General features: G+C 39.4%; 1 protein-coding gene across 1 annotated transcript in view; it reads right to left on the reverse strand.

Moving 5' to 3' along the window:
- LOC111957248 (corticotropin-releasing factor receptor 2-like) overlaps positions 1-14,409 on the reverse strand; it is a 90,149-nt gene extending 75,740 nt beyond the window's left edge. The window contains 3 exon segments of the mRNA XM_023978030.1: positions 5,386-5,505; positions 10,593-10,686; positions 13,946-14,409. Coding sequence (XP_023833798.1) covers positions 5,386-5,505; positions 10,593-10,686; positions 13,946-13,987 — 256 coding nt within the window. The 5' untranslated portion in view covers positions 13,988-14,409.
- Positions 14,410-15,172: the final 763 nt, after the last annotated feature.

Raw genomic sequence — 15,172 nt, forward strand, 5'->3', positions numbered from 1 at the left:
GGGGCATTGTCATGCTGAAACAGGAAAGGGCCTTCCCCAAACTGTTGCCACAAAGTTGGAAGCACAGAACCGTCTAGAATGTCATTGTATGCTGTAGCATTAAGATTTCCCGTCACTGAAACTAAGGGGCCTAGCCCGAACCATGAAAAACAGCCCCACACTATTAATCCTACTCCACCAAACTTTATAGTTGGCACTATGCATATGGGCAGGTAGCGTTCTCCTAGCATCTGCCATCACACCGACAGCGTCATTGCATTTTGGTACACCAGGAATTCATTCATTTCCAATGGAACACTGCATTTGCCTTGGAGAATTGCGTTGCAGAGGCAGAGGCAGTTGCAGTGCGTTCTGTGTGATGCATACGTTGGATTTATCGAACGTATGCGCCAAACTGTATGTGTAAATGGCTTGATAGAAATGATAGCAGAAGTTGAATGTTGAAATTTTGTTGCACACATATCCAGATTATGCTCCGTAACATTTTGCGCAATGACACTGTCGTGTGATCAACGTGTTAGGCTTGTGTACGGCTGCTCGGCCATGGAAACCCATGTCATGAAGCTCCCGATTAACAGTTATTGTGCTGAAGTTGCTTCCAGAGGCAGTGTYGAACTCAGTAGTGAGTGTTGCAACCAAGGACAGACGATTTGTACGTGCTACAYCACTCAACACTGAGCTCTTCAGTAAGGCCATTCTACTGCCAATGTTTGTCTATGGAGATTGCATCGCTGTGTGCTCTATTATACACTTGTCAGCAACTGGTGTGGCTGAAATAGCAGAATCGACTAATTTGAAGAGGTGTCCACATACTTTTGTATATATAGTGTATTTTAAAGAGCGGGACTGTAATATTACACGCCTACTGCAAAGATTCGTTGAGCATACTGAATTTCTTGTCTTTGAGTTTGTTGTCTTTAAAGGTGCACTATGCCGAATTCGCTCTGCCATTTCCTGGTTGCTAAAATTCGAATAGTTCACCTAATATCAGTTTAGTGTAGAGAATCATCTTACCATCTTAAAACGCTGTGAAATATTTTTTCCATAGCCAAAGATATTGTATTGTTTGAAGCTGGTGTACAAAACTGCAAGTAAAGTACGCAAAAACGAAATTTAACCCATTTAATCCCTAATTTTTCCCAGACAAGAAAATTACTAACCCTTTGAAATAATCAATCATTATTTTGGGGAATTTTCATGGAAACGTAGGTGAAAAAGTGTGTTTTATGGTCGGTCACACAAAATAAAATAATATATATATACACACATGCATACATACAGTACATGCATACATACATACACACATACAGTATATACAGTATATATATCATAGAGGTAGGCTTCAGAACCAAGTGCACGATTAGTTTGTTCATCACTATTTTGAACTGTGATCAGTCAGACCTACTGTCAATTGAATCAATTGACCTTCTTTTCCAAAAACATTTCAGTCATTTTGATTGTCTTTTTCCATTTTTCGGTTGTTACTTTTCTTCCTAGAGTCAGTTGTACTGCTTCTCACCCTTTACTGACTTTTCTATTTTTKTTTTATTMTCTTTTTCASTCCTTTTTCATTCACTCTTATCTCCTTTTCTACTGTRCATGGTATATKTTGAAGCACTCAATGTGCAGTGGCGCTTTGCATTTCTCATAGGTAGTGCGTTTGTCACAATGATGACATCTCTGGAACCGGTGCATCGTGTTGATTGGCCAGTGAGAAGCTTTGTCATATCTTGRCTGATCTTCAACAGTAGCAGCCATTAGAGATCTCCTTCCGTGGCTCAGTGGTTTCATGACAAACCTTTGCATATTTGGGCTGTATACTATGTGTTTTGGAATCACAACGGTGTCAGGCCTCTTCGATTGGTTGAACACTTGATCTTTATTTTTGACCACCTGCAGCTTTGCCCTTGGCTCTTCTGACTGGACCCTCTGGRGGGTAGAGGCCCTTGGCGCTTCATTATCAACAATGGAGGGGGGTGGTAAGGGGTAGGTCATCATCACTGATAACGTTGTTCCTGTCATGATCTGTTTGCATAGGTTCGGTTCAGCATATGCATTCAACAGTCTGGCTGGCTAATGGCCTGTCTCCCCCTCATAGTCCATATCTGACCCATTGCTATCACAATCACTGAGGACAGCATCTTTCTCATTTTGAGGGATAACTGCAAAGTTGCATGCCTTGTCTGGGCGGTCACATAGATCCAACATATCCAGAACTTGACTCAAAGTGAAACTAAAAGAAAGAACAGAGTAGAAAGTTTGGTAGAACAATGTCTATGTATGTGTATAAGTATGTGTATACCTAGATGCACTATGTTATTCCGCCGGTCACTATTGTTGCCGTCAACATGTTTACTCATTCTATGACCACACTGAACAAAGTTGAGTAATTGCAAATGCATATATCAATACTAGACAACTTAAGTATGATATGTACCAAAAATATTTGTCCTATCTTTATGTTAACATACTTTACTAACCTTTTGTTTGGGAGCTTTGATGCAGCCATCCTCTTCTCATGGCGCAACCAGGAAGTAAACAGCTCTGGTCTTGTGACAATTTACACCAAACATGTGACACTGCACATTTTCATTGAAACCCTTTATTATTTCGATATTTGCTGGAAACGCATTGATACATCATTCAGTAAAAAATGTTGAGCCTTATAACTAAAAACGTTTTGTACGGTCATTATTGTGACTGATGGGATTAAATAGGTTAAGACTGGGAAGCATGGAAATAGTGCACACATTGAACAGATCTACCACTTCTTAGACTTGCTTTCAATGAGAATGACAGATATATAACTTCAAATTCTATGTGAATTTGGTTGGGTCGCCCAAAAAGTTACATATAGCAGCTTTAAAGGTAAAGGCTGTGAAGCTGGTGTAAAGGATGTCACGTTGCTTGCYTAGCCAGTACCACTTCCTCCTGATTCAATTGACACCGAGGCACAAACCCAGGACCTCTGTCTTGCTAGCACACGTGACCACCCTCCTGAAGCGTTTTATCAGTCGACACCATTCGAAAAGCTGAGGAGTACATGTCATACATCCCTATGTCCTTCACTGGCTGTTTTTTTTTTTTTTTTTTATCATTACACACAGCGTCTCTCCCTGCCCAGATACCTTTAACAGCCTAACAAATGTTAAGACATGAACTCTATCAATATTACCAGAGATTTCATGTACAATTTGACTAGGATTTTACATTTTGCAGAGTTTGCGGCTTTTTAGAACATAACATTTTTAAATATGCCCTGAGGAACTGTGGAAGAAACACTTGTTATCCAGACCACTGGGATTCCACACATATATTCCTCATAACTAAACATCATTCATAATATCTCAGTGACGAGCAAAAGATCTGTTGATTATCCTTACTGAAAAGTTCAGGTCATTACATGGTGTAAATGAGTGAATTACATTATACTGCCTGTTTTTCAAAGCATAAAAGTACATTGAAATAGGAACTTTTTTAATATTTATGGCACAGTTTGTAGCACAATTATTCCAAACCATTTACAGCAGATTAATGTGTTGTCCTACTTAACTGCTACTTTTCACAAACCATTCATGTGAAACCAAGCTTTCAACAAACGCAATGTCCCTATTATGCTTATCTAAAGTACCTTATATGTGAACACTATGGGAGTGAATAATGTGCTGCCTTGGATGTTGGCGTATTGAAACTCAGTTGGCACTAAGCAGATATAATGCAAATGATGCAAGCAACACTGCACAAACTTACAACAATAARAGGCAGTTTATTCCACGGACTTGAGACGTTTCTGACCATCGATTTGTCATTTTAGCTGATCTCTTGTTTCTTTGTTGTTCCATTTAGCTGCTTTAGCAATTGTCTCATTGCTAACCAGTGTCTTGTCCCTTTAACTTGGGCTAACATTATAGTGCTGGCTTTGACATCCAGCTTTTTAGGGTACAAGATACAGTACATGAGAGTGCATGGGAAGATTGTGTTCATAGTTTACCCAGAGAAGGATTGGGATGATTAGATTGTTTGGAAAAACCTATGGTTGAACACAGTGTTCTAAAACGAGTGTTTATATACAGTTAATAAGCACTTTATAATTGAACACAAACAGGGTTTGAATGTTCACACAATCTTGTTTGAACCCATAACACGGTTACGAAGTGGTAGTGTGGACARAGGGCTTCTGTTAAATCACATGTGAATGTGAGAGGCAAAATCATTGTCTGTGTGTATCCTGGAATGATCAAATCAGTCAACCTATCCCGCTATCATCGCCAACATATTGAATTTCCATATCAGTGCCAATTACTAACAAATAGCTAAACATTTCAATTTGGATCAGTTTAATACCCTGTATTTTGCTATATGCTAAATGGCCGACTGGATTCTAACCTCTGTCTCCTGTGTGAACCTGCTGGGCTAAAGCTTAGGCATTAGATTGCTGAGCTAGCACAACATCTCCGGGACAATTAATTGTATTTCAACATTTCTCAAAAGAGTTGGCTGGTCAACCATCATCTGTGATCTATTGTTTTCATATTGAAACCTGTTAGTATTTATTAATCAGAGGTTGTTATTGTATAATCTCATCAACTACTTTCCTGGATGCCGACAATMATGCATTGGGTGACACAGGTGTTCCTCTATATTATCAATCAGCAGGGTGTTGCTGCTCACCGATGTGGTCTAATTCATCTGGAGATGGATGAACGAATATTGGCAGGCTAGGTATGGTGATGAAGAGTGAGTGAGTCCACCAACAGCACAGGGAAGGACACAAGGCCAAAACAGACAGGAGAGATAGTGTAGCTTATTTTGACATTGATGATCATGTGTCATAACAGAATGACCCTTGCAGACATAACTGGACAAATTGCTTACAAACAGTGTTCAATATTCGAAAAAAATGTTCTGGATCAAATCACACTGGATTGATTCAGATTTCCGTGTATAACGATCTTACATTATAGTTAAAAACGATTAATTTTAATACAGTGGTTCTCGCTCAAATAAAAATGTATTGTATCGTCACACATCTTGGTTGAAGAAACACATTTCAGCTAATATTTGAGAGCAAGTGGCTGCAAACACTGCATTAATTAATAATTTATTCGAGTTTAAAAATGGCACTTGAGTCTTTGGCTCCATTCCAGCAACCCACCCGCAAACTGAATATGATATTATTACTGTTTCCAATATAAGAAGATTGGCTCCGATTGCACAGTTTACAGTTTCCCCTTCATTTATGATCGGAACATTACGGCTAAATAAGTATTGCCACCCAATTACGCATGGACAGCGACAACCCCCCCTTATGTAGCCAATGTTAACAGTGTAAAGATACACGGTGAAAAACTTTTTTTTAAATAATTAAATGGTTTAATATCTTACTTGTGGTGTTGTACTTTACCCCATTGATGTACTCTGGACAGGGTCTCTCCATCATCCGTCCGGTGTTGCTCCTTGGCCAACATGTTCCAATCTCATCAGTTGTGGCATTGCAATACAAACCTTTAAATAAACAAAAAGGCGTTTAAATAATGATAATTAATTTCCCAAGACGTCAAGGGAAAGCATTAACCATTGATGACAGTGTCAAAATCCCCCCAAATCGTACCGTCAAAATCCATCAAAGAGAACGATGCGTTTTCGTAGAAAGTGTCTTGAAAGGCATCCATCAAACTACAGTTTGGGTCCCCAAACTCCCCAAAGATGATTTGGTAAATCGTAGCATCCATGGTTCAATTGATACGTTAAATCAAAGTGCTAGGCTTGAAGTCCGAAAGGCTCCTAACACGTTGCCTGCCTACTACGTGCATGTGTTTCATCCAAAATAGAATGCCAAGAAATAGTGCGCCCGTTTCAAACCCGTGGAAAGCTGCTCGTCCAATTGACGCACTCGGAATTCTGACTCCACGTAGGCTACTCGAGAGTTTCCTTCTCTCTCCTCCTCATACCGCTCCCTGTACAATCACATCGACGCAGTGAGCTTCAGCCTACTAGCACAAATTCATAATCTTTCTGTGGAATTATGCACAAATGATAAAAGTCAGTTCAATTCATACAGAAAGACGATGTATTTTACACACTGCCCATCTGTTATGTCTCATGACAGCCGGTGTCAGTGAGCTATTGAGACAAACGCGTCCAACTTTGAAAATAACAATCTGGTAGCAGTGGCTGATCCAAAGTACTGATGAAAGCACTGTTGGAAACGATATTTTATAGTTTTTTTCATGAACCTTGTAGTAAAAAGATTAAAGGTATTTTCTTTAGGTAAATAGGAGGGGGGGGGGGGGGGGAAAAAAAAGAAGGAGCAGGAGGGAGGGAAAAAGGGGGCATTGAAACAGGTTATGGATACATCCCAGACATGATGTGGGTGACAAATGTTACCTTAAATAGTTTTCAGTGGCATGTAGCCTAGATAATATATAAATATCTATATTCTATTTATATGTTTAAATCCAAAACACAGATCATTTAACATTTTTACTAATGGAAATTCAAGAAAATGTTTTTTAACTGTTTTCCTCTCAGAATCCTTTCAAAGGGACCCTTGCTGACTAATCTCTTATTCTTTTACAAATAAGATCATTTTTGTAACAGTTAGTTAGATTACTATCAGATTAGGTTTTCCATACCCCTGAGTTATGCCAAGCATCGTTGTGAGATTCAGAATTCCCTAATATAATTTGTGTTTTCCATCTAAAGTTCTGACTGCAGGGAAAAGTGTTTATTTCAAGACGGCCTATCTATTTTGTGTGGGTGAAAAAGCTGTTAGGTTGATAAAGGAATGAACACTAAACGGTTGTGAAATTGCATGAAAAATGTGTCAAACAAACTTTTMAAGATGTCACTTTTGAAATAATTGTTAATATCGCTTTTTAAATAGCTTTTGATGAAGCTTATGATAAATGTCCTGTAGGAACACTTTCTCCAATGCTTTCTGTACTACACATGTATCACCATTATGTCATCACAGACTGATGATCTATCTGTTTATTTGTTCAATTAGACTCATGACCTTTATCGAAATGAGAGAGTTCTCTCAGTTTAGCACTGGACTCGCACATACAATTACTGTTCCATCTCATTTACTGTAATATGCAGTCTAGACACGTATTAGGAGATCTGAAACATACACGTCCATCCGTCCCCCAACCCAGCTCTGTGAGTGTCAACTTCAGCACAGAGTAGCCTAGTGGAGGAAGTTTTAATTGCCCATGTCTATTAATAGCACCACCTAAATGTTAATGTATTCCCCCAGAGCAGGCTACCAGCTATGGAATTAGACTAGCTATCATTATCACCATCATGATGATCATTATTAATTTACCTGTTATGCTCCATATTCCATTAGGCTAATGGGGGAAGCAGATAAGTAAACAAGTCTGTAAATAACATTGATTGTTGTCCCTGCACATCCAATTTATAGGCCTAAGGCACAGTATTCACATATTGGCTGTCATACTATATCGCCTGTGGTTCTGCTATGAAATGTTCAGACTGGTTGAAAGTAAGTCTTTAAGATTCTGAACTTTGGCTTAATGTTCTGTAAGCTCCTCTCTCCATTGTTTGCACAATAGGGACATCACATATAATAAAAATCTAGTGAGACTTGTGTGATAATGGCGTGATAATGGCATGCTAACGGACAGCACTGGCACATTTAACTGATTTAAACGAAACTGCCAAGTGATCATTAATTAGAGTTTGTCAGCGTTATTCCCTGAATGCAGAACCGTAAATTAAGAAGGCTTTATGAATATTGACTGATATGGCTTTATAAAAAATAAAGTGGCAGTGGCATAAGACACTTATATTTCAGTTTGAATAAAACTTATAGCAATGCATTTGATTGCTTTCCAAGAGCATGTTGAAGGAACAATTATTTGTTTTTAATATCTTTCGCCTAAAAAGGAATTTAAACAAATAGCCTGTGGTGTTCTGTATACTTTGGGACAATAGGCTAGACCTGCAGTCATCAACTCTGTGCATCTTAGTGTGCATGGACAATAATATATGCATTCTCTCATCTGCTGAGGAAAGGTAAGGGTAAACCCTTCTGTGTTTTCTGCTTCAGAAGTCTTGAAGTGAAGATGAGAGACATTACATCAGGGTTGCAAAGTTGGATCAAAATACTTGCAAATATAGGAGACCGATGGATCCCAAAGCCATCTTGAGACTGTAAGGTTGTGAACCAGTCCTGCACAGCTTTCACCTCTCATCATATATTTCAGATGAAGAATGCATTGGCCCATAATGTCTGGCAAATGAAGGAACCTCTACGGGATTGGTGTCCTCCCCCCCACGGGACAGTTGAGCTAACGTGCACTAATGTGATTAGCATGAGGTTGTAAGTAACAAGAACATTTCCCAGGACGTAGACATATCTGATATGGGCAGTAAGCTTAAATTCTTGTTAATAAACCAATTAGGCACATTTGGGCAGACTTGATACAAAACTTTGAACAGAAATGCAATGGTTCATTGGATCAGTCAGTGAACAAATCTAAATTGCGCCTAAACTGGAATAATACATTGTAGCCTTTCTCTTGCATTTCAAACATGATGGAAAAACAAAACAAAAAAAACACCAGATCTAATGTGTTATATTCTCCTACATTAATTTCACATTTCCACAAACTTCAAAGTGTTTACTTTCAAATGGTGCCAAGAATATGCATATCCTTGCGACAGGAATTTAGATTTGGGTATGTCATTTTGGGCAAAAAATTGAAAAAAAGGGTCCGATCCTTAAGAGGATTCATTAATACATTTTCAAGTTCATAACTGTGCACTCTCCTCAACAATAGCATGGTATTCTTGCTACTGTAAATCGCTACTGCATGCTACTGTGAATTGGACAGTGCAGTTAGATTAACAGATGAGAGAAGACCTAGATTTCATCTACTGGAGCCATGGACCATCTAAACCAGGTGACTTGAATGTGTTGAATTTCTGGTAACTTTATATAGTTTATCATCATAACATGTCTTCCTGGTAACTCTTTATATGTCATCATAACAGTGAGGAGTGAGGACCATTTGAGGATAACAAAAGAAACCAGCAATTTAATAATATATTATTCTTTCTGGAGTCAACTTGTCTGACCTAATTTTAAACACTGACTGTCATACTTTATCTGCAAGCCCAGTTCCTGACGTTCTTTGTGCTGGTTCAAAGAGACACATTTGCTTCAGTTGTCTGATTGACAAAGACTGAGTCTTCTAGGCCCGGCGGACAGAGAGAGTATCTGCAGATTCTCACTCAGTAAGGTGTTGCTCAGAGCAAGGGCACAATGGGCTGGAAAAACAGATTGCGGAATCATGCAGGTAGGAAACACAGCAGGAATGAGGAAGAAGCAGCTGAAAGAGTTATTGCCATTGTTCTGTATCAATTGGCTTCATGTCAGACACTACATAATGTTTCCCCAAGGATTTTCTTTGCAGCTGTGGCAAAATTAGTGGGGTGGGGGGATACAGTCCAATACAAAAGTCTCTATTGTAATAGATACATGATTGTAGAATCTCTCTGACAATAAAGTTTTGTTTTTTCACGATGCATCTAACTTATGTTTTAGACTTGATCTAAAATAAGCAGGGAGAGGGAGCTTTTAGTTTGACATGCTAGTGAGAATACAGGAGCAGAAGATGCCTTTTTCAAATAATCCTGTCGACAAGAATGATGATTAATGCTCTCTGTGTGAAACAGTGTTACTTCCGCCCCTCTCCTCGCCCCAACCTGGGCTTGAACCAGGGATCCTCTTAACACATCAACAACTGCCTCCCACGAAGCATTGTTACCTATCGCTCCACAAAAGCATCAGCCCTTGCAGAGCAAGGCAAACAATTACTTCAAGGTCTCAGAGCGAGTGACATCACAGATAGCGCGCAACACTATCTAGCTAGCCATTTCACACCGGTTACATGTGGAGGAGAGAAATAAGAATTTTCTCTCATAACACACGTGTAATTCATTATTTTGTCATCTCCAAATCTTGCTGAAATGTTTATCTACATCCAACAGGCTAAATACATTAGAAAATAATTTGACATGTTGTGCTAGGAGGCCAGACTATTCCCGTATTCCCTCATTTACGATATTCCGGGGGGGGAAATGTTTATGACACAATAGAGCTGTTGGTATTTACATGTTTCCATGTCCCAAAAATAGTTGGCTACAGCAACACTGTCTCATTCCTCCCATATTATGAAGCTAGGTTAATTTCACGCTCGCAAACGAACAACCAGTCTGTGTAAAACCCCAGACATCCAACACTATTGGAATAAGTGCTGCTCAAGCATATTAATTGGTATGACTGAGAACACTGAAGGTGGATGGAATTATTAATACTAGCTAATTATGCCAATAAACATCCTCTCATCCTCACAAGCAGTGCTTGTCATTCAATCAGCCCGTTGTGCACACCAATGAGTGTTACCTCAGTCTCGTTGCGTGACAAAGCTACTTTGGGGTATGTGCTCTGACTGAGCAGCACTCCAATTCTTCAGTCAATAAATAAAGTAAAGTCATTAACAGGCTGTAAAGAACAAACACTCATTGTGTTCCCCACTTTCATTAATATTTTACATTACCTGTGACATTGTAGAGTGCGGAGAGAGCCTCACAGTATTTCTGTAGCAGGGCAAGCAGGGAAAGCTGGGAGAGCTGCTCACACAATGTACTGGGCTGGAAAGGAAGGAGAAGAAGAAAAATAAAGTGCATGTGAGCAATTTGATGAATGAATGTAAATATTAATTTACTCTGTAAGTGTCCTATGATTAGGGATGCAAATAGGCTTTTTTAATAATCTGAATAATTTTGACAAACGGTTCAAATCTGGCAACAAATGCATTGCATTAAGGATAAAAAAAAACGTCATATTAGTCATGGTGGTATTATCTAGCTATGGTGAATAACCGAACAGACAGTAGGTAGACCTGAAGGTTAATTTAGCTGTGGTTCTAATAAGAGGCAGTCGACAGTATGTCCCTCCTGTCCCCAGGTAATGCAATGACTCCTGCTAATGTAATGTACCCACCTGACTAAGTTCATTTGGCAGGCAGGAGGACTCTACAGAAGCATGTGTGCAGCTTATCAGAGTGATCCTCCCCTCCCAGACAGACTGGCTGGCCTGACCCCATGACTTGCTCCTCTGGGTGATGTTAAGGCATGGCAGAGCACAATAACAGGGTAGCAACGTGAGCTCCCACATTGCTGAGTTTGGGTGTGGGCTAAAATATAAGCCTCATCTTTATCCATACCTCTTCTCTACCGTTCCCTCCTCTCCTCTCCTTCCCTATCCTGTCCTCTCCTCTCTCCTCCTCTCCCCTCTCCTCTCCTCCCCTGCTCTCTAACCACCTCTACCTCCACTGGTGGTCAGATATGACAGTGTGGCAAATGTGGCAACAAGAGGTTACAGATGTCTGAGTTTGTGTTTGGGCCAAAGCAACATCCGCTTCTCCTCTATCCCTCCCTTTTTGACGGGCACTGACTGGTGGTCAGATTAGACAGTGGGCAAGGTAAGCCCTCATTTTATAACTGGGGGGCCAGCTGTGTTCTGTAAAATGAATGTCCTTTTTTTGGAGGGAGCGGGGGACAAGAACAGGCTGGAGCACAAAGGAAGCTGAGGGTAGAAGGGCAGCTGCAGCATTAAGGTCTCCTCTGGGTTTGGACTGAGATCTCTGGGGGGTTCTGGGGGTTGTGGTGGACAAAGTCGTTCTAAGGACGCTGTCTAAAGGGTCTATTACAGGGCAGGTCAGGGCTGTTTCACATGTGGAGTAGTCATACTAAATTACAATCTTTCACCCTGCAAGAGAGTTTGTCATATTAATGATGTACCGCTGCAGCAGCAAAGATATTTAAAAAAATGCAACATATTAATGCTCCCTAATATAGGGTTGCAYAATTCTGGGAACTTTTAATAAATTCCCTGTTTTACCCAAAATCCCGGTTGGAGGATACCGGGAATCAGCAGGGAATAAGCAGGAAATCCATAAACCTCCAAACAGAATTTCTGGAAAACCAGGGAATTTATTGAAAGTCCCGGAATTTTGCAACCTTACTCACAACTGTAGCTCTGGACTTGAGGAACTGCATAAACAGCACAGCAAGCCTAATTAGAATGCTCAGCTGACTGCTGCTGCTGTCACAGTGCTCCCTCCCCTCTAGTCTATACATACAGCGCCTTCAGAAAGTATTCATCACACCCCTGACTTTTTCTGCATATTGCTGTGTTTCAGTCTGAATTTAAAATGTATTAAATTGAGATTTTGTTTCACTGGTTTACACACAAAACCCCATAATGTCAAAGTGGAATTATGTTTTAGGAAATGTGTAAAAATGTATTAAAAATGAAAAGCTGAAATGTCTTGAGTCAATAAGTATTCAACCCTTTTGTTATGACAAGCCGAAATAAGTTCAGGAGTAGAAATATACTTTGCAAGTCACATAATAAGTTGCATGGACTCACTCTGTGTGCAATAATATTGTTTAACATGATTTTTGAATGACTACCTAATTTCTGTACCGCACACATACAATTATCGGTAAGGTCCCTCATTCGAGCAGGGAATTTCAAACACAGATTCAACCACAAAGACCAGGGAGGTTTTCTAACACATCACCAAGTACCACCCTTCATATTTTCAGGCATGGCGGTGCCTCATCATGTTAGAGGTATGCTTGTCATTGGCAGGGACTAAATAAACAGAATAAAGCTAAGCACAGYCAAAATCCAAGAGGAAACCTGGTTCAGTCTGCTTTCCAACAGACACTGGGAGACAAATTCACCTTTCTGCAGGACATTAACCTTAAACACAAGGTCAAATATACATTGGAGTTGCTTACCAAGATGACATTGAATGCTTCTGAGTGGCCTAGCTACAGTTGACTTAAATCGACTTGAAAATCCATGGTAAGACTTGAAAATGGCTGTCTAGCAAATATTGTACAATCCAGGTGTGCAACGCTCCTAGAAGACTTACCCAGAAAGACTCACAGCTGTAATCGCTGTCAAAGAGGATTCCAACATGTATTGACTCAGGGGTGTGAATACTATCAGAATCTGCACTAACAGTTTTATAATGGCTTCATAATGGTAGCCGAATTTTGAAATGGTTACTAGGATCTGGAACAAACTGTTAAAGACTAGTTAGCCATGTACAGTTTTCACTTCACTGCTATAGCCCTCAAAATAATTTGATGAACAAGGTATCCATTGACCTGTACTGTATAACTGCATCGACAAAATGTTCCCTTTAAAAAAAAGATACTAGTCTACCTGTAAAACTATGTAGGAAATGTCCACGGTTTGTTCAATACATTTTAGAAAACATTCCCACACAGTTCCTAAGGGATCACATTTGCTTTTCCATGACGTGTGTTTGTGTGCGTGTATCTGCACGTGTCCGCGTCTAGGTCACTCGTGGTGAGGTCTCAATATGTTACTAGTCAAGAATTCTTTAAAACCATTCATAATTGATAAGCATTAAACCCCCACACATGTAGGCCTATAACATACTGTATATTCAATTCTGATCTGATCCAAATATCAAGTACAGATTTGTTTAACATTATCTGGACTGCATGCTGTCTCACAAATGTATACTCAAACAGAATTGCATGCCTTGAGTGTAGAATAGATCAACTAAGGACATCGAAAATAAAGTCACATTCTGAAGTAGATCTCACTGAAGGGGCAGTGAATTGACTCAAAGCAATCCATGTAGCCCCTCAACTGGTGCCTGGTTAGTTTTCAAGTACTGTATGTGTATAGCAATGTGTAATCTCAAGGTAAGAGGAATAGAATACATTAAAGAAGATTGACATAGTTTCAAGGCATTTCTGCCTTCAGTCAAGGTAAAAACGTCATTGCAGTTTACGTGTACATATTAAAAAAACATAATATTTCTAAACTGTCAGGAAAGGTAAAGTATTAAATACTCACATACAACAGTAACAGAAGTAACAAAATATTTGCAGCGTTCATGTTGATGCTGAAATCATGTTAGGAGAGACAGATCCCAAAAAACGACAGATCTTTCACGGTCTGTGTCACATCCCATATCTCAAACTGTCATCAAAACGGAATCACATACTTATGAATGAAAGAAAACATTCTGCTCAATTTTACATAGACAGAGACGGACCAATAAAGCATTTGAAAAGAGATAACAATCATCCATGCACTAACGTGGGTGAGGTCAAATCTTAAAAGACTGCAATATAAAACTTCTCCTCATTAACTGTGAAAGACTGAATGTCCTCATGCCGCCATGTATTCTCTACCAGGAATCAGAATCTGATCTAACTGGTTTCTAAAAAACAAAAATAAACATTGTCATGTCAGACTTGGAGCAGAGCAGAGCTAGCAGAAAGCAATAGCAGAGAGAGTAAATCATTGGGGGGAAAAGCAACTCTAGTGTAATGAGACCATGAGATCAACTGGTGAGGCCAAATATTTATCTCCCATTTCTCCAAGCTTTCACCTCCCACTCAGTGATCAGCTGGTCTTGGGACCTTCTGCCATAGATTACATTCTAAAGTTCAGGCCTCTATTTTTTGTAACTTCCTGTGTGTGTGTGTGTGTGTGTGTGTGTGTGTGTGTGTGTGTGTGTGTGTGTGTGTGTGTGTGTGTGTGTGTGTGTGTGTGTGTGTGTGTGCGCGTGCGTGCCAAATCGAATTGTATTTGTCACATGCTTCGTAAACAACAGGTGTAGACTAACAGTGAAAGGTTTGCCCTTCCCAACAATGCAGAGAAAAATAAAATTGAGAAATAATATAAAAGTAATAACACATGGTGATAATTTTGTCAACGATCTACAAAATATTCTCAAATGTCAAACTGGAAGAAAGATTATAAAATTTGTAAAAAATAAAAAAAAGTAAAAAGGTAAGGTAAAACACTAATATATTTTTATTAGATAAGTACTCATCCCCCTGAGTCAATACATGTTAGAATCACCTTTGGCAACGATTACAGCTATGAGTCTTTCTGGGTAAGTCTCTAAGACTTTTGCACAACTGGATTATCATTTTTGTAATTATTCAAGCTCTGTTAAGTTGATTGTTGATCATTGCTAGACAGACATGTTCAAGTCTTGCCATAGATTTTCAAGCCAATTTAAGTCAAAACTGTAACTAGGAAATAAGGAACATTTAATGTTGTCTATGC

The sequence above is a fragment of the Salvelinus sp. IW2-2015 genome, linkage group LG32 (genome assembly GCF_002910315.2).
Source record: "Salvelinus sp. IW2-2015 linkage group LG32, ASM291031v2, whole genome shotgun sequence".
Taxonomy (NCBI): Eukaryota; Metazoa; Chordata; class Actinopteri; order Salmoniformes; family Salmonidae; genus Salvelinus; species Salvelinus sp. IW2-2015.